At 39.9% G+C, this 27,950-nt stretch overlaps 1 protein-coding gene across 7 annotated transcripts in view; it reads right to left on the bottom strand.

The window, feature by feature from the left end:
• The window catches only part of tnr (tenascin R (restrictin, janusin)), a 196,039-nt gene continuing 168,089 nt past the window's right edge, over positions 1–27,950 (bottom strand). For all 7 annotated transcript variants that reach the window (XM_025900162.1, XM_025900161.1, XM_025900163.1 and 4 more), the window contains 7 exons: positions 22,138–22,268; positions 14,680–14,812; positions 12,909–13,060; positions 12,616–12,712; positions 6,663–6,824; positions 6,051–6,214; positions 1–3,660 (listed from right to left, as the gene is read on the bottom strand). In XM_025900162.1, coding sequence (XP_025755947.1) covers positions 3,541–3,660; positions 6,051–6,214; positions 6,663–6,824; positions 12,616–12,712; positions 12,909–13,060; positions 14,680–14,812; positions 22,138–22,268 — 959 coding nt within the window. In that variant the 3' untranslated portion in view covers positions 1–3,540. The remainder of the gene's footprint in view (positions 3,661–6,050; positions 6,215–6,662; positions 6,825–12,615; positions 12,713–12,908; positions 13,061–14,679; positions 14,813–22,137; positions 22,269–27,950) is intronic.

The following is a 27,950-nucleotide window of genomic DNA, read 5'->3' on the forward strand; positions in this document are numbered from 1 at the left end:
GACTATTTGAATATTTTATTAATATGTAGAAAATGTATTAAAAAAGGAACTATATAGTACATGTTTAAGTCAAACTAGAGCTAAATTTGACAGTAATATCCAAGGTTATCCAACAATAAATCCTAGTTTCAGCTTATATGAGCGTTTCAAACAGTCAAGATCACATTTTATCAACATTTACATTTCCATGGCAAGATTTGTCAAATGAATGCAGTTACATTATCTGCCTATATAAGAGTTATTACCAACCACGGTGGCAATATCAGTTAAGTAATCTGTGAACACAAACCCAGTAAATAAAAGCATTTTCTTTTTTTGTTGTTTTTGTGTCACATCAGTCACAAAGAAACAGGAAAATAAATAGCAGTGAAATAAATAAAGGGAGCAGATATCCTCTCAAGTGAGTGGGCCAGTCGAGATAAATACATTACTGGGTAATTATACAATATATGGACACAAGGTCAATATTGTCCTATTGTGTCTACAGAGAACATCACCAATGTTTTAGCTAACTCAATGTAAATGATTACCGGGAAAAAAAAAGGAGAAGTGTATGATTTGTGATTTCTAGGACGGACAGGTTCCAAGCTTTTAAGCGTTTGGCTCGGCCCTAAATATTATGCTGTCAGTATATCAGTAGCATAAAAAGGTCATATAATTGCAATAACATTGGTTAAAGGTGGTATTGTAACTTGTAAGAAGTTCAGTACGAGTCTTAAGTTTAAGCAATGGGGGTAAAATGTACTTTTTAAACCGGATGCTGTGCAATAGGTGGAAAAGATTTTATAAAACACAGAATATAGACCAAATGTGAAAAAAAAATACCAACACAACTTGATCTCAGGTAATGAGAGAAGGAAATAATATCAAGAAAATATTTCAGGCCCCTGTTTTTCTGTAGAATTTAATTGGATTTGTTTTCTTATGCAAATGCAAAGAAGAAGAATGGATGTGGATCTGTGGATGACGTTAAACGTAATGCTCGTTCTGTGAAGTTAGAAACGGTTGAAGGATTATTGCAAAATAGAAGAAAAACAAAATCAATGGAAATATAACGTTAGCTTTCTTTAAGAGCACCTTATAATTCGCAGTGAGAGGCATTCCTCGCAATGCAAATGACATTCTGTTCCTTTTCTGCAGAGCTTCCCAACCTTTGTTCCTCGTACACAAAACCCAATGAGGCAAACTTCATCTAATTAGTTAATGAAATAAGTACAGATAATTCTCTATTCTATTATAAATCACTACAGGAGATGGACTGAAGCCGTTACTTAGACACTGAAACATAAATCAGACTCAGGAGAGATCATGTGATCACCTGACTTGGAGGCTGATAATCAAAGTGATCTATATCTTCTACCTAACAAACTTCAGGAGCACCTTTTACCCAGATCAACAAAGAAATGTGACTACAAATCAGATTGCAACGCATCCTTAGGACATATGGTTTTTACTATCAGGCTCTTGACTGCATTTTAATCAACATGCACAAGTCTCCATCCACCCTTCGGCACAACACTGGTTAAAAATACAGCACTTAAAATGGAGATGTTCAAAAGGGCTTCTTGAATTAGTTTGCATCTAAAGGGGGAACACATCAAAAGCTGTTTTCAGCTCTATATCTACATGAGTATATTGTTAGTAGTTTATAGAGGGGGAGTTACTAATATTTTAAAGTCTAAAGGTGGAAAAAGTAAAGACAAATATACAAAGTCGCAATAGGAGCCAAAGTCGCTTACTCGCTCCAGTGAGAAAAGTGAAGAAATAAAGAAAAAGTCTATTTCCAGCTGATCAAAAAAATGAAAAAAAAAAAAAAAGGATTCAGATTATCAATCGTGAGACCAAATGTCGCTTGCAGTGATGGTGACATCGATTTCCGTGGACTGCTGTGTGGTTCATCTTCCGACTCCGCTGACAGCATTTTCCCCCCTGCAAAGGAGCCAGGAAACTCCAAGAAAACAACTTCAAGAAAACCAACTGGCTCCCAATACTTTGTGCGACTCTGTGAGCGGTGAATTAAAGCAAAATGTTTGGTGGGCATGCTGCAGATTACACCCACCCAGATAAAAAGGAATACAGGCTCAGCCGTGTTTGCTGATTTTGTTGTTTCACCGGGGAGCTTAAATTGTGAAGCGAGTAAAAGAAGAGCACAGAAGAAAGACTTGGCTCCTCTCCACCTACTGTTCTGCTTTCTTAGTTAGGTTCATTTTCAGCCAGCAGTGGGAGAGAGGCAGGCTAAAACATGCGCTGTACCCCTGACTTTCCCCTGCATAGAATTTAGTGATCATAATGCATAAAATTACGCCCGGGGACACGGTTACCATAAAAAGCCCCTGAAAAAGTGGGACTCTTATTAACACAGGGGGGAAAAAGCTGCTTCAGTGACTTTGGTGACTGGCATCTTTCCAAACAGCAGGCCGGACCGTTATTATGCAGATCTTTGGTTAAATGTTGCATCTATCAGCACCATCTCTGCAAGCAATCACAGCATCTATAGCAGGGGTCAAAAAGCAATTAAGAGATTGTTATTTTTGGCCAAGAAGATGAGCTCGAAAAATCTAATGCACATTAGCAACTGAAGAAATGAAGTGAATGAACGACAATAGCTTTGCTGTGTTCCCACTCACAGTGCAAATACTGTCTCAGCGTAGCCACCAGTAGTAGTAGTAATAATAATAATAATAATAATAATAATAATAATAATAATGATGATGATGATAATAATAATTATAAGAGAACAGTTTTATTCTGCTTTAAAATCCATAATCCATAAGATAATGTTACAGAAAAAAATAAAGTAGATGGTTATGAAGCTGCTGCTGGTGCACTGCTTTGTGAATGTTTTGCTTTTTAATGCTAATTATCCATAAAATTAATATTAATTTAATATAGGGTCGAAAACCAAGGCATCAAATAAATGGACTTTGTCACAATATCAGGTATAAAAATAGATATATATTTTACAGAGGGTTTTAAGGGCATATACAGTTTTTTTTTGTTTTTTCTTTTAGTTAAAAGTGTTATTTTGTAACGGTTAAAACAATGCTAGCTCTCACTCCTGAGGGCGTTTCTGAGCACATCCTAGGGAAAGACAAATCACAGAATAAAAGAAAAAAAAACAAAGCTTCCTGGTTTGCCTTTCCTCTTGTTTTGTCTTTTTGTTTGTTTTATACAGCAAACAGAACCATTTTCATTCAAAGTATTTAATAAATTACATACAGTGTCTTCTAACTTCTGGGCAGAAGTACAGCAGGGTAAGACAGCTAAAGCTGGGCAGGTGCAGAGATCAACAGAGTTCGGACGTTGCTCGAGCCTCTCTGCTATTTTACGATTACATCCGTGGTTATAACACCTTCTTGTTAATGTTTTAATAAAATATTAGTAGATTTTTGTCATATTCTGCCTCTTCTTTGAGCCTCACTAACGTTGCCCTGCCGCGGTCACATCCCAGCCTGCTGCTCCTGTCAGTGAGGCACGCGAATAGCAAAAACATCCGAACTCCATTTATCCATGACTCTGGGCTGGATCGTGGCGATTCATCTATACAGGGGCGGACCGCCTCCTCTTGCTGCTGATGCTGCGGAAATTGAACGGCCTCATTTTCATCTCCACAAAGGGAATGGAGAACTCGTGGCCTTTCCAGTGGTACCAGTTGATACCCTGTAAAAAAGCGAGAAGTACAATTTGGGAAGCAGCTCGAATAAACAGGATTTTTTTCTTCTTCTTCTTTTATTTTTTTTTTTTTGAGCACATGAGATATGAGATATTTCTGAAGATGGGAAAGTTATGCTTCTATTTAAGTGTAGTTTTCATTTAAATGAAGCATTCAATCCAGGATGATAGGAATCCTGACTTAATAGCTAGCACAAATACGACCCTGGTGTAATTACAGTCTGAGCCTAGCCTTTCTAATCCCCATCACCACCAACATTTCTTTCGCGACGTGTCTTTATGGCCGTCCATCTCTGCTGCCACCTGTTCCCGTTTCATGTCATTAACGGATGAAGAGGAACAGAGTGAGAGAAGCGGCGATGCTCCAAAATCCTAATCACGGCTTCACACAACACATCGAGCCATTTCAGCATGAAGCAAGCAAAACGAGGAATACCACGCATCAGTCAGAAGGGACACGAAAAGCCCTCAATTATCCCACATCACATGTACCAAACACAAAAAAGTGTCCATTTTCATGTACGGCTGGGGTGCCGGTGCTTTTTTATTTTTAATCTCACATTTAACAATTTGTTCCATTCCTTAAAGGAACTTGAAATGCTTGAATTGTTTGAACTTACTGGGAAATGAAAGCGTATCTCTTGACAAATTAGTATCAAGCGCCATCCTCTTTACATGTTCCATTAAAATCAGACGAGTGGTGTAGCAGATTTGGTCCTTCAAATTTTGACCTTTCATTAAAAAACTCCTTCATCAAGATGGATGCTGGTAGCAAGTTCCATGTGATTTCATTCGCTAATTATTACCCTTTCATAATGACAAGTTTTAGCCTTTAATCACTGTTCTGTATTGGATCCCATTAAAGTGAGACTTGTAAATGCCAAGATACACTTTCAAAATGCAGCCATTTTCAAAAGATGGCATTTACTTTAAGACTTGGTTCATTCAAATAGCCCCCAAAAAAATGTCCCACTTAGAACTGGCACGTTGGTGCAGTAAGGTTGAATGAAGTTTTCAAAGGATTCCTATTCTTGTGAACATGGTATCGGTTGCACACCTCGTGGGAGCTAATTTGGCACAAAGTTGATTTGGATTCAAGAATGAAGTTATTCAGTTTCGGTCATCAAAGATCAAGGTTAGCGTGGTCTCGCAGAACACATTATGAAAAGATTTCACACAAATATCTAAGAGGACAAAGCTGTAATATTTAAAAGATCAAAATATAGCTGCAAAATCAAAAATATTCGGCACAAACATTTGTTGGCCAATAATCTGAACAGAGGTATTTCACACCGACTGCAAAGCTCTTTTGCTATTTGTGTGAAGATGTGGATGAACAACATCTATATGCACTATATGTCTAACTTCATGGCTACAGTTTTAATCCCATAGCATCAGCTTGTTTTGAAATTTCAAAAGTTTTCACCACGTATATAAAATAAGTTGGACATGGAAGCAAACTGCAACTGACTCTCTGGCCAAAATACTCAATAACCCACAAAAGGGCTTTTAACAACTTTCCCTTCAACTACTTCTCATCTGTCATTTCTAATGGAAACACTTAAACTGTGTTGAATTTCATTCCCATTGCAATGAGCTGACAGTTAAATTTTCATGCTAAAGTCACACAAAGGAAAGCAGTGTTTAGAGACAGCAAACTAATTATTGCATGTGTTGAATCTGCGATCTTGTTGCCTCTGAAACAGTTGCTTCCAGGGCATCGTTTGTACATCAGGTTTGTGACCACTTGCAGTCATCTGCTGCCTTCAAAGTGACTTTGTTGCATGAAGATGACAATAGAACGGCAATCAATTTGCAACCGAATGGGGTCAAGTTGCAATTTCAAGCGGTCTTGTGATAATGCGGCAATTGTCTGAGAGTGATTGGAGTCAGATTGTGGCTGTTTGGAGACAGGCTGCCTTCTTCCAGGCGTTGCAAACTTTGCTGTAACAACTTGCCTGATGCAAAACCCCCCCCCAATTTTTCCTACTTGCAACGAGAATGCCACCCTATTTTTACTGTAGTGTGACTCAGCCCGGTGATCCCAGAAGGAAAAATAGAGTGGTTTACATCATATTTTCGAACATAAACACAAATTAAATCAGGAAGCACAAAAAACAAAATAACTATCTTTGGTCGCACAAACTGAAGTTGTGTCCTGAACATACTGTCAAACTAGCATAAACCTCTCAGGTTGCTCTAAGAGACTTCTACATGTTTTAAATAACAAACACAGTAGTTTTGCCCTCTTTAAAAAAAAACAAACTTGCACCACAAAATTGTCAAAATTATATATCATTCATTCAGCATCGTTACTTTTTCATCAGTTTATATATATATATATATATATATATATATATGTATGTATGAGAACTGACCTGGCTGTGTCTGGACTCGCCGTATTTGCCATTGAGGTTAGCCCGGTGGCAGTTCTTGTACCACCAGGCTCCTTTGTATGACAAGGCACAGTTAGTGACAGCGATGTCATTGTCTCTGTCTTTTGTCGAGAAGGGCCGACCCTGGTGGTAGCTCAAAGAGTCACCTGGGATCACAACAGAGAGAGAGAGGTGTAGAGAGCTTATAATATTAGTACTGCTTCCTAGGAAACACTGAACTTCTGTGAATAACAGGGGGACATAAATGACCCAATAAAAGCAGGAGGGTGACGGGGAGATTTAAGAGGAAAAAAAGTCCCGACTTCAGGCTCTTTGAGTTTATCTTGACAGAGAGAGAATTACAATCATAAACATAAGGGCATCATGGGTAATTGTGGTATATTGTCACAGTAACAGACTGAGCGGACAGGAATGGAAATGTGGAGGAGTGCTGAGGCAGGTTTACAACGACAAAAAAAAAATGGCAGAGGCATAGGGACAATTCTGACATAAAATGAGGGTCATATAGCAAAAACTGACAGCGCTGAATGTCACCACTGGCTATTTTGGGGCATACATATATATAAATATATATATATAATACATATAAATTACCAGCAGTGCCATTGTACTCTCCTATCCTGAGCTTGTAGAGGTTTCTTGCATCTCCAATGGAGAACTTGTCATAATTGGCGTAGACTGACTCCTGTCCGTCCCTCATGTCAATCCTCAGCTCATAACGGCCCTGAGCAGCAATCTTCTGGATGTTGTCTAAACCTGCAAAGAAATGTGCAATTTTAGATTTAAACTGAGTTATATTTCCTGTCTGAATAACCCCAACACTCGATCACCAAAAAAAAAAAAAAAGATTTTCAGGTTTAGTCAGACTTTCCTGTAACAGGAAGTCTACATTCAAACATCAGCAAGATGTGCAAGCATAGGCAAAAATGAGCAGTAGCAGATTTAAATGAAGACTGTGCTGCCGAGATAAGGCAAAAGCCTTAAAAGAATTCACAGAACAATTTACAATTTGTTGTTTGCAAACGCCTAATCGCCCCTGGATGTTCTTCTGTGACTGCTTTAACCACCTGAATCTTCACAGGAACGATGTCAAGCGTCTTCGTCAGCTGGTCTTGTGGCTCTACTGTATATCATTGGCAGTGTCGGCCGGTGGACACTGTCACCACCAGCCCTCCGGCAAATGCCAAGTTCCCGAGATATGCAGCTTTGCTCTCTATCTCAAAGGTAGCAGATACGGGGGGCTCGTTTGAGCCCCGACAGCCGATAAGGCCCCGCACTATCCTGAGCGATTGGAACTGCCTTCGCTATCAGATTACAACAAGCACCCATTTGGAAAAAGAGCCTCCTTCTCTGCTTAACCTCCGACAGAAACACACATGCACTTTTTCTGAACCCTTGGAACGTTTTGAGCAGCAAATAAATAAAATAAAATCCCCAAAGAAGTAGGAAGTCAAAATCGGGGGAGAGCAGGGAAACTAAATCTGCTGTAATATGTCAATGGAAAGTAGATAAAATCTATGTTACAACCCATAGGGTGACAGGGGAAAAGCTATTGTTATAATAAAACTGTGTTTAACACTCAGTCATCTCTAATATCCATAGCATATCACCGCATTATCAGCAATTAATCTGTCGCACATCGTTTTTCTTTTTTCTTCTTCCAACACTTTTATGGGATCAGACTGCTCTATTCCAAACTGCTGCAATTAAAAATGCATTGTGACACACTATTGCGCTCTTCTCCTATTATACTACCAATATTACCATCTCATCAAATTTTATTACCACTACATTTCTCTCACAATGAAGTAGAAACAAGGAATAGGGGGATTAAAGAAAAAGCGAGAGCAGGGGATAATGATCGCAAATCGCACACAGTCGCTGTGCGTTTCTCTCCATTATGACATCATCAAACTGACATTGGATTCGGGATAAGCCGGTTAAGGTCAGCGGGGTTGGGGAGAATAGATTGGCCTAGAGCTGCAATAAAAATGGCTGTTCTCAAGCTGTAACGGATAATAATGAAAGTTCAATTTCCATATTCTTTACTGCTGGCCAGTTAAGTGCCCCTTCTTTTCAGTTTGAGTGGATTTAGTATCAATGTTTATGGTTCCTACAGTCCAGTATATTGCTATTCTGTGTGCAGAGGCAGTGATTAGCTAAATGTTCCCTGCAATGGCTCTCCAGGTCTACGACGGTGACCTAATCTCTTGAAAGAGGAGTGAAGGTCACCTACTCTGGAACTGCAGTGACCATCTGTAGGATGATAACCTTCACTTTTTTATGAGGATACACTTCTTTAGATAAGATAAGATAAGATAAGATAAAACAAATTTCCCACGTGTGGGACTAATAAAGGTTATCTTATCTTATCTTATCTTATCTTTACACGGTGAATAGTGAAATGAGAGCGACTACAGCGCCAGAATGAGACGCAACAGAAACATAGCAATTAGGTTAATTGATATGAACATAGCTCCCTGTAACATTTAGGAGTGCAGGGATATTCCGATCAGTGATTTGGGAGGAAGTAATGTTCATTTCTACTTGTTTATTTTGGCTAGCAACAGATGTCTATGTATAACACATAATATACTGCAAAAAATGCAACATTCACTGTGTTGGGGCTTGATGACGGCAGCGATTAAAACCAGCATTTCATTTCACAATCGGCTTTCCGAAGCAGTGTAATTCCTGTCATCAGAGACTTTGCTCGTTCAGGAGAAACAAGTTGACACTGGGCCTTATGTAGAGTTTGATTGATTTTTACATGCATTTTAGGCAGTAAACACATTAAAAGATAATTAGTGTTATTGACCATGCAACACTGCATACTGCAAGGAAACCCTGAGGATTTTGTTCTTAAATTAAGCATTCATTATGGTTAGAAAAGTAGGCCTTACATCAGGTACACCACAAATTTCACCCACCCTAGAGTGATAATTTTCCTCCGCCTCCTCGGATCCTTTTCACAAAAGATATTTTCATAACACATTGCAAAAACCTGCGATATATGTAGTGATGGCTGCAGTTTCATTTTCATGGTGCCCGTAGGTGGATACCGGATCGTGCTGTCATGGTGTTACCAGGGCAGCTGAAGAGCAGAAAGCCATCAGTAATGTTTCTGGTGATTCCTGTGCTAATGGTTTCCTGCTCACAATTATTTTAACCCGTGGATGAACAGAAAAAACTGGAGTTAACTGGAATAAAAATTTACAGTGCTAATACAAAAACTAATATGTGGAATAATTTTTTAACCCAACCAGCCTGATGACACTTTGATACATATTTATTGATAATGGCCAACATGACAACGTCGAGATGACTATGAGTCAGCTGCTTTCACAAAGTGTTGTGTTTTTGCAGTAATGCATATACTGAACCCCTATACTGAAAAAAGGCAGTATTTGGTGCTGGAAACGTGTTGGGTGCACATCCATTATGTGAATAACCTGCTCCATCACATCCCAAAGGTGCTCTATTGGACTGAGCACTGACTGTGGAGGCCATATAAATACAGTGAACTCACTGTCATTTTTAAGAAACCGGTCTGACATTAATTGAGTTTTGTCACACTGTGTATTATCCTGCAGGAAGGAGCGATCAGAAGATGGGTACACTGTGGTCATAAATAGATGATCAGCCACACTACTTGGGTGGTCTGTGGTGTTTGACAAAGCTCAGTTGGTACTGAGGGACCCAACTGAGCTTTGGGCCCCTTAAAAGCAGATTGGGCTCCACTTTCCAATCTTCTATTGTCCAATTTTAGTGGACTATGTGAACTACAGCCTTGATTGCTCTGTCTGAAGTGACAGAAGTGGCACCTGCTTTGGTCTTCTGCCACATGGTTTGACGCATTGTGTGTTCAGAGATGCTTTTTTGCATACCTTAGTTGTAATGAGTGTTACTGAAATACTATACCATCCTATTTGGAACCAAAACCATGCCACATTCAAGTGGCATGGTTTTGGCTCCTTTCTTCCCCATTTTGATGTTTGGTTTGAACTTCAGCGAGTCCTCTAGACCAGCGGTCCCCAACCTTTTTTGCACCACGGACCGGTTTATGTCTGACAATATTTTCACAGACCAGCCTTTAAGGTGTCGCGGATAAATACAACAAAATAAAACCAGTACTGATACCAAAAGAAGAAGATTTATTCATAACACATGGGAAAAGACCCAGGGAAACCGAGTTAATGATAAAAACGATAAAAAAATAACACTAAAAACGAATAAAAACCCTGAAAATGATGAATTTCACACCCAAGCCTCAACTCTCGCGGCCCAGTACCAAACCCGGGGGTTGGGGACCGCTGTTCTGGTCCATGTCTACATACCTAAATACACTGAATTGGTGACATGTAATAGGCTGATCAGATATTTGTGCTAATGAGCAGCTGAACAGGTGCACCTAATAAAGTGTAAATACAGATTAAAAACTATAAAACTAAAATAAGTGTAATACACTAAAGAAATTAGTGTTCTGGTCTCAACATTTTGTGTTAAGACCTGTAAAGCTGAGGCTTCTGTGTGCCGTGCTGTCAGCATATCTGTCTCGCTTTATGGGGCCGCTCTTGACGCTCCACACCCTGAGGTTACATTAAGCTGCTTTTGTGCACTGAGGACAAAGTTACAGTGCAGCCAGAAGAAATAGGATGGAACGGGGGAAATTGTATCCTGGGAGGCACCTAGAAAGTAAAGGAAGACCCTGGAGATGAAGGTACCGTTCTACAGCGCCTGCTCAGAACTGGCGAGAGGGCAAATTATAGCTGATTCAGCTGTACTGGAAACAGGTCAGATGAAATGTAGCCAGTGAGGCAGATATGCTCAGGCATCTTTAGACTGTATTGTACTGACAAAGCCATTAAAAACAATCTTTCAGATGTGTGCCAGGAAGCTTCTATGCGATGCCTTCAGGTGCCTCCATCAGAAAGAGAAAAAACATTCCTGTCACTTTATAGTTCACTATCCACACTCAATACTTAACAGTGTGCAAAGGAGAGGGATTTCTCTCTTTATTCTGTGTGTGTGTGTGTGTGTGTGTGTGCAGTATCATCCTACAAAAATATTTAATATTTTTATCAAAAGCTCTTTGCTTCTGGGAGTAATTTCCTCTCTTCTTTGTTGAAATACAAAAACAGATAAATTATTAATTCATACCAGTAGACAGCAATCCAACTTTTCCTGTTGAGATAAAGAGCTACCTTTGAACACGCTCTCTTGTGTGCATAACAGTAACAGGAACAGCTGACAATATTATTTAATTCGGCTCAACAACAACTCAAAATAAATCTTTAAAAATAGCCAGCGTGAAACCCCCACCCCAAACAAATCTGATATACTCAACAAGAACTGTACACTCTTTTACTGGATTATATTATATTGTCAGCTCATGATGGGTTAGATGTAAAAAAACAAAAATTCCCTTTATGCTTTTACCTATTACAGCGTGCTTAGTCACAAATGGATGCCGCAGCTATCTTGCATTATTATCCAAAATGTGTCAGCAAAGTAGCAGGCTTCCTTCTGGCGATAATGCAATGCTGTAAAATTTCCCCGCCATGTTATTTCTTTCTTTAATCAAAAAGTTCAAAAAAACATTCCACTCAAGGTCCTGATTCACTTGATGAAATATTCATGTAATATTTTTCCTTTAATCATCTGCACCAAAACAATAACACAAAAACTGGCCCATGAAGAAACATGAGTCATTTGCACATTTTTTAATGAATATAATTATTGTTTCATAATGAGATTTGGGGGGGGGGGGGGGGTGAAAAGTATTCAGCCGTCCATCAAAGCAGTGAGGACGTTCTGTTGTTTTTGTCTTTGGATCAGAGTGACGCTAAAAAAAAACAATTACCAAGTCATTTCGGAGAGAAATGAGCTTTCAGAGATTCCAGTAATGAATCGGATAGACTTTGTGAAGTCAAGTGGTAAAAGACGAGATGAGCGGCACGACTCTCTGTCTTTGCACAACGTGAAAAATCTGACGAGAAGGGCTTTACAGCCTGCACGAAATACTGAAGACGTCTTTCCTCTCCGTAAAACAGATATATCAATTGAAACCAAGTGAAAGCTATGAACCTCTATTGATTGTACCTATTAAATCCACCTCAGTCATGGGGGATAGGGTGTAGACAGAGAGAGTGTTACAGCCTTCAGAAAACTGCAGCAGAAATTGAACAAAATGGGTGGCAGGTTGCAGCTCAATATTGCCCATAAAATGCAGCTGAAATATATTGGGCAGTGTGACAGGCTGAAATACGGCGGTGACAGACCTGACCTTACCTGTGAAATGTGCGATTCACCTACAAGTCAATCAGTGTCAGTTTTTTTTCCAAGAAAAACAAATAAATGCAGATAATCTCACCCCTGCCACCTTAACCTCGCCGAGTGATACAACACATGTTTCTATCCAAGCCTGCAGACTTTCAGAAACTCAATATGTTTTTTTCTCTGTCTTGCATTTGACAACTAAACATAATGAGTGAACCTTTCCTTTGGAACCACAGTTTATATAATCGTTATCTAGTGGGAGAATTACCAAGCCAGAACTCATCCTCCAGGTTTCCAAAGCCGACGCGATAGTCACTCCACTTCCTGGAAAAGTCCGTCAGGCCGTTCTGACGACGCTGGAATACCTGCAAAGCAAGAAGGTTTATTGTAGCCATTTGAACCACACTGCTCATAGGAATTTGTTATGGTGTGTTCACATATAACAACACAAGACACATCTAACAAAACACTATGGAGGTTACAGATCAACCCATCAAAGTAGTACATCCTATACTCAGATTAGTGCATAATTATACACTAGCTGTCTTTACACCCACTTACAATCCAGCCTCCTTCATCCGTGGTCATGTCACAGTACACCTGCACCCCCTGGCTGGGGTCTCTGTTGATGTAAATGGTGTAGATGCCGCTCAGAGTCTCTCCATTTAGCAGGTGCTGGGCGCAGTTCTGAGGTGTCGCAAATAGGCGACTCCCTGGAAAAAAAAAGGCGGAGGACCAGTGATGAGAAGTTAAAATTTGCTTGCTGTTCCTCATTTTGACTTAAAAATATTCAGCTTGTCAAAATGTTTCTCTAAAAAACTGAGATCTCCCCTGACTCTAACTTCCTCTAACAACTTGTGGCCGTCTTTTGGTTGAATTTCTTGAAAAATTGCAAAGGATGTGTCATGCAATGTAATTTGCTCTGCAACTATAGGTCAACAGTTGTTCTCAGGACAACTGAGGCAGGCAACACGGAGAATAACCAGAAACAACTGTTAGGCATTTAAGTAAAATTGGAATTTGTCACTTTTACAAGCCTGGCAGTTTCTGCCAATGCTGGAGTCATCTGTGTAGGTTTACAGTTATCCAGTTAAAGGTAGTCTTGAGAGTTTGAAAAGAAGCCAACAGGACTCCAGTTACAGTCATTCACACCTAGCTCCTATGTTGGGTAGTTGACAATTTGCTGTGTGAGCATGGTACGTTCCACCTGAAGAACACTGACCAGGCTTGCTCTATGAACGTGCAAGAGCTTGTTTTTAAGTGCAAAAAAACAACCAATGGGCTGTAATGCTGTAATGCTGGCTCTGAGGAGCAAAACGTTCCTGTTTTTCTTTACTTTTTCAACTTTACTGTTGGAACGCTCTCAGCTTAGGAGTGACATCACTCCCAGCTCTGACATCTGACTTCAGAGGCAAACAGGAGACAGGATTAACATCATCCACAAAAAATCCAGTGTTTCTAGTAAAGTGCTTCTGGTCAAAAGGGAATATGACCAAAGTCTAGGGAAATCTAGGGCATGATTATCAGGGCATTAAGTTCACTTACAAAGTATTTCTGTGGCTTATATTTTGAGTCCAGTAAATTTGCTGTCAGTTTCAATCTATTCAGAAACTCCTGATGCAGCAGGTTGCTACAACATGAACTTGGTGTTTTGAAATTGGATGTGGCAAGAGAGCGGCTGGGTCTGACTGTGACAGCACACATTCATTGGCTAACAACCTAGCATAGGCCTCAATTTTTTATTCAGTACAGCCCAAAATGAGTACAACTTACTCATCAGGTAAGTGTTTACAGACGTTTAGTCAGAAAGCTGTTTTCTAACCATTTTCTATAGCTCTGGATGTATTTCTGTCACCACAGGTGTCGCCACCTGGTGGCCAATAAAAAGAACAGGCATTTCTAAGTTGGCTTAACTTTTCAGACCATGACGCGATGTCTATCCTTTTTCATAGTCATTGATATGTTTGTATGCCATAGATGTTGTGATTTATTCCTGCTGCTTTATGATGCTTCCAAACAAGTGTTTGACTGACTTATCCAACATGCTGTCACACAGTAAAAATTAAAGCACATTATTCAGCTAAAGACAGCCACCCTGCAGGTGCAGCCTAACAGTAATTCTCTCTCACTAGGCAATGGGGTAAGGATGGAAATTGTGCTTGACTTTGGGGACCCATTACTGTGCACGTCTGTTAGAGTAACTGTAATGCAAAATGCAGCGAAAAGTCTCAGGGGCCAAGAAAACTCAACACATTAGTATCGCTTTCCAAGCTTCAATTAAAGAATACAAATGCATTATGTGTGCGTGTGATTGAATGAGTGCATTCTGTACCTGTAGTAAAGGTGGTAGAGACTACAGCGCTGGTGTCTAGTCCCCTCGCAGCCTGGAGCTTGACGGTGTACTCTGTAGTCTCGGCCAGTCCCTCCAGTCGAATCCATGTGTCCTCTGCATCGAGAATCAGCTCCTAGTGCACACACAGGACCAAATTCACTCGCGTAACGCATACTGTGTGAGGGAGACGATGTCCGATAAAGAAATTACATTCTGTAAAAGTAATAATTTAATGTGTATTCAGTACAAACCTCAGGGTAAAAATAAAAATTCAGTTAGAAACCCCTCAAGTCACTGATAAAACTGTGAAATTACATTTTGAGACCTTCAAGATATTCTTTTTTAACACATGACAGCTGGACTTCAGGCCCACTGGCATATATTCTAATGCTAACGCAAACAAATGAGGAGTATATCAAAGAAATTAAAACTGCACATTAGGTGAAACCTAATTATTGTGCGAGTTACGGTAACACTTCCTTTGTTTTCACAGGTGAAAAGTGCAAGAGAACATGCAAAAATGTAAAGAGCAGAGGAAGTGAGAAACAAGAGATGCTAAGGGCGGGGTGGGTGGGGGAAATGAAAGACTTTTATCAGACAGCTGCGCTGAGAAGCTGCAAAGCAATCAGGAAACAAGAATTTCTATTTTAAGGCGTGACACTACAGTGCAGTCGCTTTCTTTGTCTTTGTCATGAGGGGCCAAGACGTTTGACCGATTTGTGAGCGCACTTTGTGTGACACCAGTTTCTTAGATGTGGCATGAATGGCATGAGGTTTGACCGATGAATAGAAACTTGTGCTTCTACGTGTGTGAGTGTGTGTTTGAATGTGTGAGTTTTTATGCATGTGTGTTACAGTTTGGCCTGAGTACACATTAAATATAAACGAGAAAAACTGAAATATTCAGCCGGTTTGGCCAGGGGAAAAAAAAAAAAATCACACATTCTGAAGCAATGTGTCCATGTGAATTATGCAGGGAAGCAGCTGGTAAATGGTGTCTCTCAGTCTCAGAGGATCTGTCATTGTCCCGCTGGGTTTTCAGGGTCAAGATAAGATTTTTATTGCAAGCGAGCAGCCCCGACTTATCAAGGCTAATATATACCTACATGCGCTTGCTATCGATTGTGTATGTGTACGCGAACGGTTGGATGTTGTCCTTGTGTAAGATCTTTATCATTCCAGGCATGCACATAACTGATACATGCATTTACAAACTGTTCGGTAAACGTTCATCAGATAAGAAATTAATCTCAAAGCTACTTTGTGTAAATTATAAGCGCCCATTATCTCGCTAAGAGGAGAAGCTGATTGAACAGCTTTAAGGCTCACCACTATCTGCTGAGGTAAGACCGAAGCGAGAACGAGCCACACCCTCAAGCAGAGACTGAAAGAGAAAAATCTTAAAAGCACTTCAATCTGTTGCTGTTCCTTTTATGGGTTGAATGACTCATGTGTTGTTCAATACCATAAATTCATGATGCTCTGAGCAAGCGTTGTTTACGCAGCTCATAGCAGTGAACAAAGAATGAATAAATAAATCATAACATCTGAATAAATGATAAAAGACAGGGTTCGCACAGGTGCTGGAAATACTTGAGAGTGCTTGAATTTTAATGTGGTGTTTTCAAGGCTTTAAAAGAGCTCGGATTTTGAATAAAGCAACTGAAACTGAAACAAAGCAAGTGAAACTTCGCTGCCATATCTGCCTAAATAGATTGCTTTTTAGATAAAGCAAATAAGCCCGAGGGAGGATAATTGCTTTTGCCTTTCACAACAAACACAGACAACGCTCGAGTCTCACTTGCCACTCTAATCTCTTCGTGCGTGGCGTCAAGTGTGATCTGCCGGTCTTTTTGGATGCGCGCCCTCTGATGCAAAGTGAGCAGGAGATGACAACATGTCAGGATGTTGCTGTTTAACTTAGTGAGGGCTTAAAAATAACAACCGCAAATTGTGGTCGAAAGAGGAGCAGATAGTCAAAAGTCTGCAAAAAGAGCATGCAGCCTTTCACAGTAAGAGAGTTTGCGTTGTAAAAGATGAACGGCAAGTTTTTATTTATTTCTTTTTATTATTCAGTTTGCTAAATTATACATTTCTCGAATCTGTATCCCATCTGGCAACGTTAACACACAGAGCTCATCAGGCTCCTGAGGATCAAATGGACTGTGATGTTCAGCAGCAGAGAGTCAGTCTCCAGTGAAATTCCTAAAGCTTTTTTTTTTTTTAAGCTGTAAACTCTTCACACTTCACTCACTCAGCTCTGGACTAATCTGATCTTTCTCACATTGCTAACTCGGTCAAGTGTCTGAACTCTTTCCAGTCATTAACATCTGGAAAAACACCCAGGAGATTGTTGCCTGATGTCTGAAGAAACAGATGTACATATATAGTTTATGTGTGTGTATATTAAACTATATTGATTTTTCCTCATATCACGTGGCATTACACCAGCAGTTGTACTATAAAACCCCAGAGAGGTATATGTGGAGAAATCATGTATCTCCACATTCCTCCACACAACCGCTCCCAAAGTATGGAAATGCAATTTTTCACCTTATTTACATAAATATGCACATATATCATTTATACCAGCTGTGTGGTGCCGGAAAAGCTTAATTTTGCACATTGCACATTGAAATGTGTCTGAAACCATCTTCAAAAGATTATAGAAACACTCAGTTTGACTATAAACTGAAAACAATTTCTAAATCTGTTAGTTTGTTTTTTTCTATTACACAATAAAAATGCTACAAGGTATACTTTGTCAAAAATAATGTCAAAGTGACTTTTACATTTGTAAATACACTTCATTATAATGCCAAATAAAACATTATAAGCCCATCTACCGCTTCTAACACACCGTGTTTTTTTTAATTTTCACTTTATTTCCCAGTGTCTTGATGAACACTGATACACTCTTTCAGAGACAGAGGAAAAGAAAGCAACCAAGATACAAAATGAGTGAAGTTACAGCTGGAAATTTTAAGCAGCTTATGTATCAGTTTTTAAACATAGGAACCTTTCTCCGTCCCGCCTCCAGAACACTTTGAGGACTGTTCAGCTTATTCAGGTAGCAGCTTTTGTTTAGTGCTGACCATCGCTCACTTTTTGCAAAAGCACCGTCTGCAGCAGGTCATGCCATCTGTCGCTAATTAACATAAATACTTCGGCGCCTTGATGGCACTTTATAATTATAATTATTATTATTATACAAAATTAAACTGTGGCCACTGTGGATTTTTGAAATCACTGCTAGCAAAATCTAGTGTATCAAATGCTTTCCACTTGACTACCTTCCATGAGCTTAAAGAGTGTGGCATATATATATGTGCAATCAACATTAAGTAAAACTTAAAAAACAGTAAGAAGTTGACTTTCTTTTTCTCCACCAGGATGAGCTGATCATATAAAGCAGGATGGGTCCATGCTTTTTCTGTTTTTACTCCAAATAGTTTACCTGCTATCTGAACGTCCCAGCAAAAATCGAGACTCACGCAGACAGGCAAAGTTTTTATAATCTGTCCAATTGTCTAATTTCTGTGAGCTTACATGAACCGTAGTGTCAGTTTCCTGTTCTGAGCGGACAGGAGTGTCACCAACTGCAGCTTTAACCCACCTCCCTTAAGGTTTAATGTGTTGAGTGTTGTTACGGTCGCTGACCTCTGGTGGCTCTCCCTCGGGGAGAGAGTTTTTTTTTCCTTTTCTTGTGTTGCAGGTGTGCCTCATGAGCCACAGCTGAGGGGTGTTTCAGCTCGTCAGCCACGGCATATAGTCTGCCATCCTAAACTGCCACACCCCTGCCATTTCCCCCATTTTGCCAGAGCTGTGAGCCATAGTGTTTTGGGCAGCAGGCCTTTGTGTGTGCGTGCGTGCGTGCGTGCGTGCGTGCGTGAGAGAACTTGAAACTCTGTGAAACTTTGTTTTTCTTTCTTTTATTGTAAGCATAGGTGTGCCCTGTGTTAATTAGTTCATCGTTGTGGAAGCAGGTAGGGGTTCTCTGCCATTTTTGTTTTAACTGTTTTCTCCTGTTTTGGTTAGACAGGGAGCTCAGTCATTGTATTTTGTTTTGGTTAGAGAATTCTTGGTTTGATTTTTAGCTAAAGGGGGTGTTTTGTTTGTTGTTTTGGCCTTGGAGACCCCGACGAGGAGAGTGTTCCCTGTGCTTCCCAAGTGTTCAGAGATGATCTTCTGCATTTTCCCCCATTTCCAATGCCCAGTTTGAACTTTAGGGTCACCTTGGCTATGTTTACATGCCTTAAATCAGGGATATCAAATATAAGGCTCGGGACACTGGACGGCTCTGGAAAATGTGAAGGAGTCATTTGCTTTTAAATGTATTTTCATAAGTTTTACAGCTTTTCCTACTGATAAAGATTCCTGTTATTAATACAAAAGTAATGAAGTAATAGACAAACAATTAAATGACACAAAGTTCTTGTTTTTCCACTATCTCCTATACAAATGTATGTTTGTATGTATTTTTTACAGTGTGTTCACAGAAAAAAATAAGATTTTCTTTGAATTAACAAAAACCTTTTATTTTAATAATGGAACAGTCTGGACAAGGGCGATCGTGGCTCAAGTGTTGGCAGTTCGCCTTGTAATCGGAAGGTTGCCGGTTCGAGCCCCAGCTCGGACAGTCTCGGTCGTTGTGTCCTTGGGCAAGACACTTCACCCGTTGCCTACTGGTGGTGGTCAGAGGGCCCGGTGGCGCCAGTGTCCGGCAGCCTCGCCTCTGTCAGTGCGCCCTAGGGTGGCTGTGGCTACAATGTAGCTTGCCATCACCAGTGTGTGAATGGGTGGATGACTGGATACGTAAAGCGCTTTGGGGTCCTTGGGGACTATTAAAGCGCTATACAAATACAGGCCATTTTACCATTACAACAAACTGACAGACCTTTTTCCAGTAATTTTACACATTTATCATGTAGTTTCACTGGTTCGGCCCACAGTGTAAAATGACATCCCAGCCTTAAAATCTTTGAATTCTGCCATGTGATTGGCTTATTATATGCATTAAAAAGTAGCTGAACTTGTGTACCTAATAAAGTGGCTGCTGGGTGTACCCAGAGAGAGCGAAAGCAAATACTATAAAAGTATATATTTAACTTATATTACTATATTATTTACTTAAATTCTATTTAAATTCAGAAAATGTATGGAGTTATTAATGCAAATGAATGCAAAGCCTTGAAACTCGCACATGAAATGTTGATTCTGTGTTTGAAAACAAACCATTACTTTGGGAAAAAGGACAGAAACACAGAGAACAGGGTCAGCAGAGAGATCCTTGATCCAAGAAAGATCTTTGCTTGTGTAAAATCTCATAAAGAGGGCTCATCTCAAGAGTTAGACTGCATTCTTTGTGCATGAGTGACACCTGATGGACAACCGCACAGCAGTGCCACACTTGCAAGGTCAGTTTGCGTGTGTGTGTGTGTGTGTCTGTGTTTGTCTGAGAGAGCAAGGCCTGTGGTAGATCATCATTACAGTACATCAGTATGGATCTTTGTGCTTGTTTTGACCACACGGCTCTCGCTAATGTGCTTTATTACCGTTACTGAGCCACATCAAAACATTTAATCAAAATAAACAACGTCTCTACCGAGGCACATTATAATCATATCTCTATTGGACAGGCAATTTCACTGTGTGAGTGTGTCTGTCCCTGAATGCGTGACCGCTCCACAACAAGGGGATTTACCTGATTGAAAGATAAAATTAGAACTTTAAAGGGCTTATCATGAAGTTGTGATTCTGCATTAATATTTTGTCCTGATCACTGCTTAACTCGGTGTATTAATTTCACTAAATTTGCACTTTCCAAAAAGGGGTTTCAACACGTCTGACATGAATTATCATCTTTCCGATGCATTTGCTGTTGATTACAGCTGAGCAATTAACATCCAATCATCCTCCACGGCATGTATTTAACTCTTGAGGAGGATCATTCGGTTCTGTTGTTTGTTTATTTATTCATTTTTATTAACCTTACAAAAGAAACAGGGTTCATTGTTGAGGCAATGATGGCATGAGCTTTGGCCACAAACGCCGTTTAACTGGCTGATATTTCAATAGGAGCAGTGAATATAGTCAAATCTTTATCTATGACATCAGTAAATATTGTCAGAATTTGTTGTTGACAGTTCACAATCGATGACAGTGATGCTCATGCATTTATCATTATCTAAAGACACGATATGAGACTGTATCTGCAAGAACTGCCCGCTGACGATTACAACGAGAGGGCGATATTACCAGGCTGGATGCTTGACCCCTACTGTGAGGGGCTGTGCTGTGATCTGTATGATGAGAGCCTCTGCTGGCTGCTCTCCTCTGTCTGTGTGCTATCTGTTTCACTGTGGGCGTGCGTGCCTCGTCAGCTGCAGGCTACAGAGGACATCTATCAAAATGTAAGAAGCAGCGTCTGGATGTGGCACCCTGTATGTGTGCATATGATTTTAAGTGTACACCAAGGTATAGTGTATGTTGCAATTAATGAGGTGTAGCTTGCAACACATGCACACCTATATGAAATGAACACCGCCAGAGTCACACCTATGTCTTGGAAAACTGCGGCTGTGTGTTCAGTGGTTGGATGAGATCTCAGATTTGACTGAATTCAAGCGATGCCACTATTTACTCCACTAATTCTTTACATTTCAAATAGCTCTTTGCTGTTAACCCAGTGTCCAAAAATCTCTGTTATACAAGTTACACAAACATTTTATTATAACGTTTGTCTTTCATTTCATTTTGAAACAAAAGGAGGGAAAAAAAGGTAAAAAAAATATCGTATTAGTATAAACACTAAAATAGAAAGTGTGTGAGAATGGGAGTGCTGGGTGGATGTCTTCAGTTTTATTTAGTTTAAAAGATGATATTATTTAATGAGGGGAGAAAAAATAAGGAAAGATGAAAATGAAAAAAGAAAATAAGATGAATACATATGTTAGGAATACCAACAAGTAATACGGATAATAAAGGAAGTTACTGGGGAAGGAACAACTGTGGATGCTGGGAATATTCAGGATCAAGTCCCCTGCAATGTTTTCACTTGTAATGCTTGTTCTGCAGTGCATGAACTCCTGGTACTCTTTCACATGAAGCTTTTTTGTTTCCAGACTAAAAACTCTCCAAAATAACAACATTTTAATCAAATCAACAACTTATAATTTTTTCTCACTCAGTTACCAACTGAAGCTGCAGCAGGTTCATGGTAAAATGTGGGATGGAATCTGAATCAGTAAGTGGACCAACCCCGTCCATCCGATATCTGATGAAACCGAGACTGTGACAAGACCAGATCGACTTTTAGACACTGCTTGTCATTTCATTTAAATAGACTGCAAATATCATAATCCAGGTTAATTATGCTATACAAAAAAAGGAACAAGCACTACCAGTGAAGCTCAGGTTTAGGGGGTCAAGTTGAGACGAGCGGGTTATGCCACTTACTTTACGGCTGCCGTCGGGTGTCTTGTAGGTGAGCATGTAGTTGTCTATTTCTGCAATGGGCGGCTGCCATGAAATGAGAGCACTGCGGTGATTCACTTCACTGGCTGTCAGGTTCACGGGTGCATCCATGGCTATCAGAAACAGAGAAAACACATTACTTTGACACTTGTGAGGAAGGTTTGCGAGACATTTAGGTGACGGTGAAAAGACTTCTAATGGTGCTGATACTGCACATACTAATGCTGTTCTTAACCCTATAATGCCCTTTGTATCATATTTGATACATGAGTTTCTGAGACCTCTATCTCATCAACATGATCAATACTTGTGCAATAATTTCAAAAGGTTATGGACAAAACTCTTTTTTTTGTCTAAAATTAACATTGTTGTTAACAAAAAGTTGCCAAAAACGCCCAATGTATCAAATGTGATACAAAAAATAAATAATAAATACATAATACAAATATATCATACACAACATGATATAGCAAAAAAAGAAATTTGTGGATTTTGTTGGGTTAATAAGGTTAATAAGGGTTAATAAACATCTCAGTTCCAAAAAGTCATAATTTTCTGGCTCTATTTTGACGTGTTGGGTCTTACAAGGTTAAACACCACTGAGATCCTTATTTATTAATCAAGACTGTTATTAAAATGTTCACTACCTTTATGTTTGATTGGTCCAGTAGTGGTATGGTACACTGGTATCCAGTGCATTGTCCACGTGTCACCCCTGTAGTTTGAGGAGCTTTAGCAAAGCTACCAGATGCAGATAGGTACAAAAAATGACATCTCTGAATCTCATCTCTTTGTTTGGATAAAACAACAGCCAGTAGCTATCGAGCTTTAGAGAAAATGGCTAAGATAATGTAACGGTATGGCTTTTCTTCAGTCAGGAGCAAAAACGGGAATATTTTAGAGCTGAATCTTAAGGTTTGGGTTTGGTGAAATCTCAGTTCGATTATCAACACGTCTGAGATACACGTTAAGAATGTCTGGGCTTTATTTCCTAAATAAGTGGGAGTTTTTATGCACAACAATAAAATGAACTGAAGGCTGAATGTTTTCGATGTGTCACAAAGCAACCAAAAAAAGGACTTTTTTTAAAGGTTGTTTAGTCTGCTGCATTGCCTGCTCAGGTTTTCTCTTTATGGACAGAACAAGCAGCAGATGAAAAAAAGTGGCAGTGATCCAGCCTTCTAATAAAACCTCAGAAGCTCAGATGAAAGAGTCTCGAGTGTTAAGATATAAATTGCATTCATGCCAGTACTGCTGAAGGCCATCTTGAAAGGGTTTAATTATTTAGATTTTTCTGCCACTTAACCACAAGTGCAGCGCTGCTGATCTCCATGAAGATTTAAAGGATGAGGCTGCCATTACCACATATCTCTTAGTGTTAACAAAATGAAGAGATCATGCACAGTAATTTGTTTTAGCCCGTACGTCAGTATTTCATATGTTATTTCGAAAAAAATGTTACTCAGACAGGAGTCAACGGCGCATTTTGAGCTGCAGAGTAATATGCCAAATATTTACTGTGCTGCACTGATGTATGAAGGAATGTGTCATCCGCTTAATTTGTGTGACTCATTTAGTCTTTTTTTTTCAAAAGAATGAAAGTCTATGATACAGCTTTTTAGTACTCACACTACGAGACCATAAAATTTTTGTATATATACTCTAAGCATTTAAAAGATGCCAATTTTATCACTTAAAGGGCCCCTATCGTGCTCTTCAGTCAGATTCTGTTGCTTTCTAATTGTGAATTTGTGTATCTATGGTGCGAGATGACATCATTAATTTATTCATCTTGGACAAAAAGGCTCATAGTGAACACACCATCCCCGACATCCAGCTTTTCAAATTTTCTTTTCACATTTATAATATATAACACAAAAAAATCTCTCTGTCTGTCCATCTGTGAACTCCTCTGACACAGTCAGGAGACGAGCAAGCAAACTTGAGCCACAGGTACACCTCAGGACTCTGAAGGTTCTTTTCCACATCACACATTATCATTTTAACTGACTATTAGTTTGCTTCAAAGCAGCTTTTACAGATGGAAGCAGTGAGTCTGATAAATGCACAACTTGATGGCAAAATGTTCAAGGTGTGTTCTTTCTTTGCAGTTGTTAAATTCTATTTTATGTTTTATATCTGCCTATGGAGAATCGATCCGAATCACAGAATGACACAGTCCTGAGCTGCCTACAGACTGCAAACACGCTACAATAGCAGAACTCTAATTTCCTTGTTACCTTTCATAGTATCTGTGATACTGAACCCTCAGTACGACGACCAACATATGTGTTATTCATTTGTTTTATGTAAATGTTGCAAAGATCTAAAAAATACTGAAACATAGTGTTTGATGTAATTTCTACACCAATCACCTTCCAATGGGCTAAAATGAGCTATTTTCATGGCTTATGCACCTACATCACCTTATAAAAATCCTTGTAAGATCTCATTTATGGCCACAAAACCTGAATTATGCATTGTATATTTCCGAAAGCACCTAACAATGGACTAAAACCACAGACTAAACAATACTGTAGCATGGACATGTCCAAGTGAGTCCAGTGGGTCCACCTTAATGCTTTATGACCAGTGATGATTTTGGCAGCTTACAACTAAATTTATAGCCATAAGCTAATAGAATAAACAAAAAAATTCAAAGCACACCTCACCATCTCTACCTTCTAAGAAATTAACAACAGAAAAGAAAAGAGGAGGTACTTGTACACTTTAAATGTATTCCAGGAGGTGTGTACTATGAAACCTCCACATCAGCACTCCTGAATCCCTTTAGGGCCGGCTAAAAAGAGCAGCGAGATATTTTTCCATGTTTAGTCACTGCATATCACAGCCTCAAAAAGCATTCAAACCCTTGATCAGCAAGCCCACCCAAGTTTTACCGCACATTACATCACATCATCCAAGAATATTCTGGGTCCCTGCACGGTTTTAAACAAGGCCTGATTACAGTGCCTTTGTTGCTACTTTAACCACATCACAAGGAGACTCACCTCAGTTTCCAAACCTTACATCACCCTTTTTAAGACAATATCTGATCTTCTGACATGTCGCGGAAGCACCGACATGCTCCAACCTTATTTTAGTGCATAATATAAAATAGATGACCCTCTATTTGGGAAATCGGTTTCTTGGAGTTACATCATGACTCTGGGGCACATCGTCAGCCACTCACGCAACAGCGCTCAGTGTTAGGGAGGACTGAAAGGAATGAAGTGCTGAGCTTTGTGTGCTCAGCAGTCCAATGTCACCTCTGTGAATAGGAAATAAAGATATCCTCTACGTAGCCGTCTCTTCTTCCGATTCCCTTTGTCTGATTTCCTTGCTTTTGATAGCCGCCCCCCTTTTTTTCTCTTCTATTCGTCCTCTGTAGAGAAACTAACATGAGTTTTTAGGACTCCAAGGATTAGAAGAGCTGGGGAGTTAACTCTGAGCTCAACATCAAGCCCCAAAACTGAACCCAGACTTCATAAAACTTTGCAAATACAAAGAAAATCCTCAGAACCAGCTTCCCCGCACACTTGTCAGTTAAATCCTTTTGTGTGTACACATATGGAAAGATCAATGACAGCTCAGTAATTAACTGCGTGTACCTGAGCTGATAACCTCCTGAGAGATGCAGGGTGCCTTCTCTCACAGAAGGTGATAGGCAGACTCACGCTGCGTGACGGGGGGATTGAAAAAGAAGAAACGAAGAGTGTTTTAGGGTGAGAGGAGTGAGTCGTCCGCTTTAAGATAGAAGAGGCACTTTGCAGAAGTCCAGGGCGACGTGCCAATCTCCTCTCACTGCATTATGTTTATTGACCTCATCTGCATCTTATGTCTGCTTTTCCTCATTGTCCCTTTGTCTGTTTTCTCCCACGTCCACATCAACCCGGGGCCTTCCACTTTCCTTCACTTTCCTTATCTCCATTAGCGCTTATGTTTCACTCTTCTTCTCGTTTTCCCATCCTTTGCCCACCTCCTCTTGTCCTCCTTATCCGACAGGCTGTCACTCTCTTTCAACATGCTGCACAGAGAATGGAGTTTATCTATTCTTCTTGTCATTCCCCCGTTCTGATGAACACTGCGGCTGGATTACAGCTGCGTAGGGGACAGGTGAGAGTGGAGCTTCTGATTCATAGAAATATAACAACCATCATTTAGCCTGTCTTTATTCTCCCCTTTCTCTTCCTTCTCCAGCTAAATCTGTCCCCTTGTCTCTCTTTCAGGCTCTCCCTCCAATTAAACCTTTGCATGGAGTGCGGCCGAGCAGGTGTTTCACAGTTCCTGGCAGCTCTGGCGCTCTATCTTTGGATGAGGAGGTTTGAACAATGGGATTGGGATGAATAGGTTTGGCTACATCTAATGACTCATTAACACACGTTGTAAACAATTCCAGAGGAGGAAAAAAAATAAGCACACACAGAGCGGCAGATGGGAAGGGCAGCATGGGCACCAGCAATTTGTTGCAATGAGACAAGAGGGAGGAAGTCACTCTTCTTTTTTTGAGTGGATAACGCATCCCTGTGCCAGTTTACGAGTGAGTGATGGCGTCTGGATGATGTATAGGCCATTCATTTGTGTTTATGAAGTCAAATGTAAGCAAATGCTACTTGGATAAAACTCGCAGATGGAGCGATGATGGCCAAGACAACACTGTGTTATTATCTTTTAAAGTCCAACTGTCTACTCTGGTATACATATGTGCCCTGTCAGTCACTTTTTTTCTCCATTTCCCTTTGGAGAACAAAAACATCTGGAAATAAAATAAATGTATATGTCATATCTTTTGTTTTCACAACTGCTCACACCCCAGTTTTGCATTCGTATGCAAATCAGTCACAGTGAACCAGACAGCAACCTGCTGCACAACACAAGGACTAAACACCTTGAATAACTAATGTTAGCTTTTCTGCTCAAGTCTCTTTCTTATCTAACTCATAAACAAGAACACACGTGTGGCTTCTTTAAAGATATAAACTGAAACAAACATCTTATGGCAAAAGGTGCTCCAGCAAAGTCAGTTTGCAGGATGTATTTCCAATTAGCTGGTCAGTTGGTGGAACTTGCACAAGTAAACAAACTTGCAAAATTCACTAGATGTGAGTATTTTGTGTCCTACGGTGGAGCAAAGACACTCGGAGAGTCTGCAGCCTGCTGTCAATCAAACACATCCATTCCCTCTAACCAGCTGAGATGAAAAGCAGCATTTCTGTCTGTTAACACATCATTTATGATGCACGAACAATATTTAAAGGACAAGAAAAGGATGTCTTGACGGCTTTAGTGCATATTATTAGATGTTACACTAAAAACACAATATACGATATATACGATGTTCTATTTTCCCATAAAACATTTAACAGCGCAGGCTTTTTGAGGAAGCAAGAAGATAAAACTGTCAAAAATGCATCATTTGCCTGAAGAATAAAGATTACGATTGTGTAATAGCGGCACTCGGTGAAGAACTACAGTATAAACCAGAGCTCTGTTCAGCTGCCTGCAGCAAGGATTGCTGCTGCTTGAGAAACGTGCCAAGCTCTTCTCAGCTAGCGGGTTCAGACACATCTGAGGGAAAAGTCTCGGTGCTGCAACCTACAGGCTTATGCGGCCACCTTCAGCAAAATCCCTTATTTTCTAGCCTTTTAGCTTAAATATCTGCCTGTGGGGAGCCAAAACTGCCTTACTCTTCCGACAACAAAAAAAACTTTCATCTGTGGTTAACAGGCTTGGGGAATCCACAAAGTACTGTGCCACCACCCAAAAAAAAAAAAAATGATTAAATAAATATTAAC

This window comes from Oreochromis niloticus, linkage group LG18 (assembly GCF_001858045.2).
Source record: "Oreochromis niloticus isolate F11D_XX linkage group LG18, O_niloticus_UMD_NMBU, whole genome shotgun sequence".
Taxonomy (NCBI): domain Eukaryota; kingdom Metazoa; phylum Chordata; class Actinopteri; order Cichliformes; family Cichlidae; genus Oreochromis; species Oreochromis niloticus.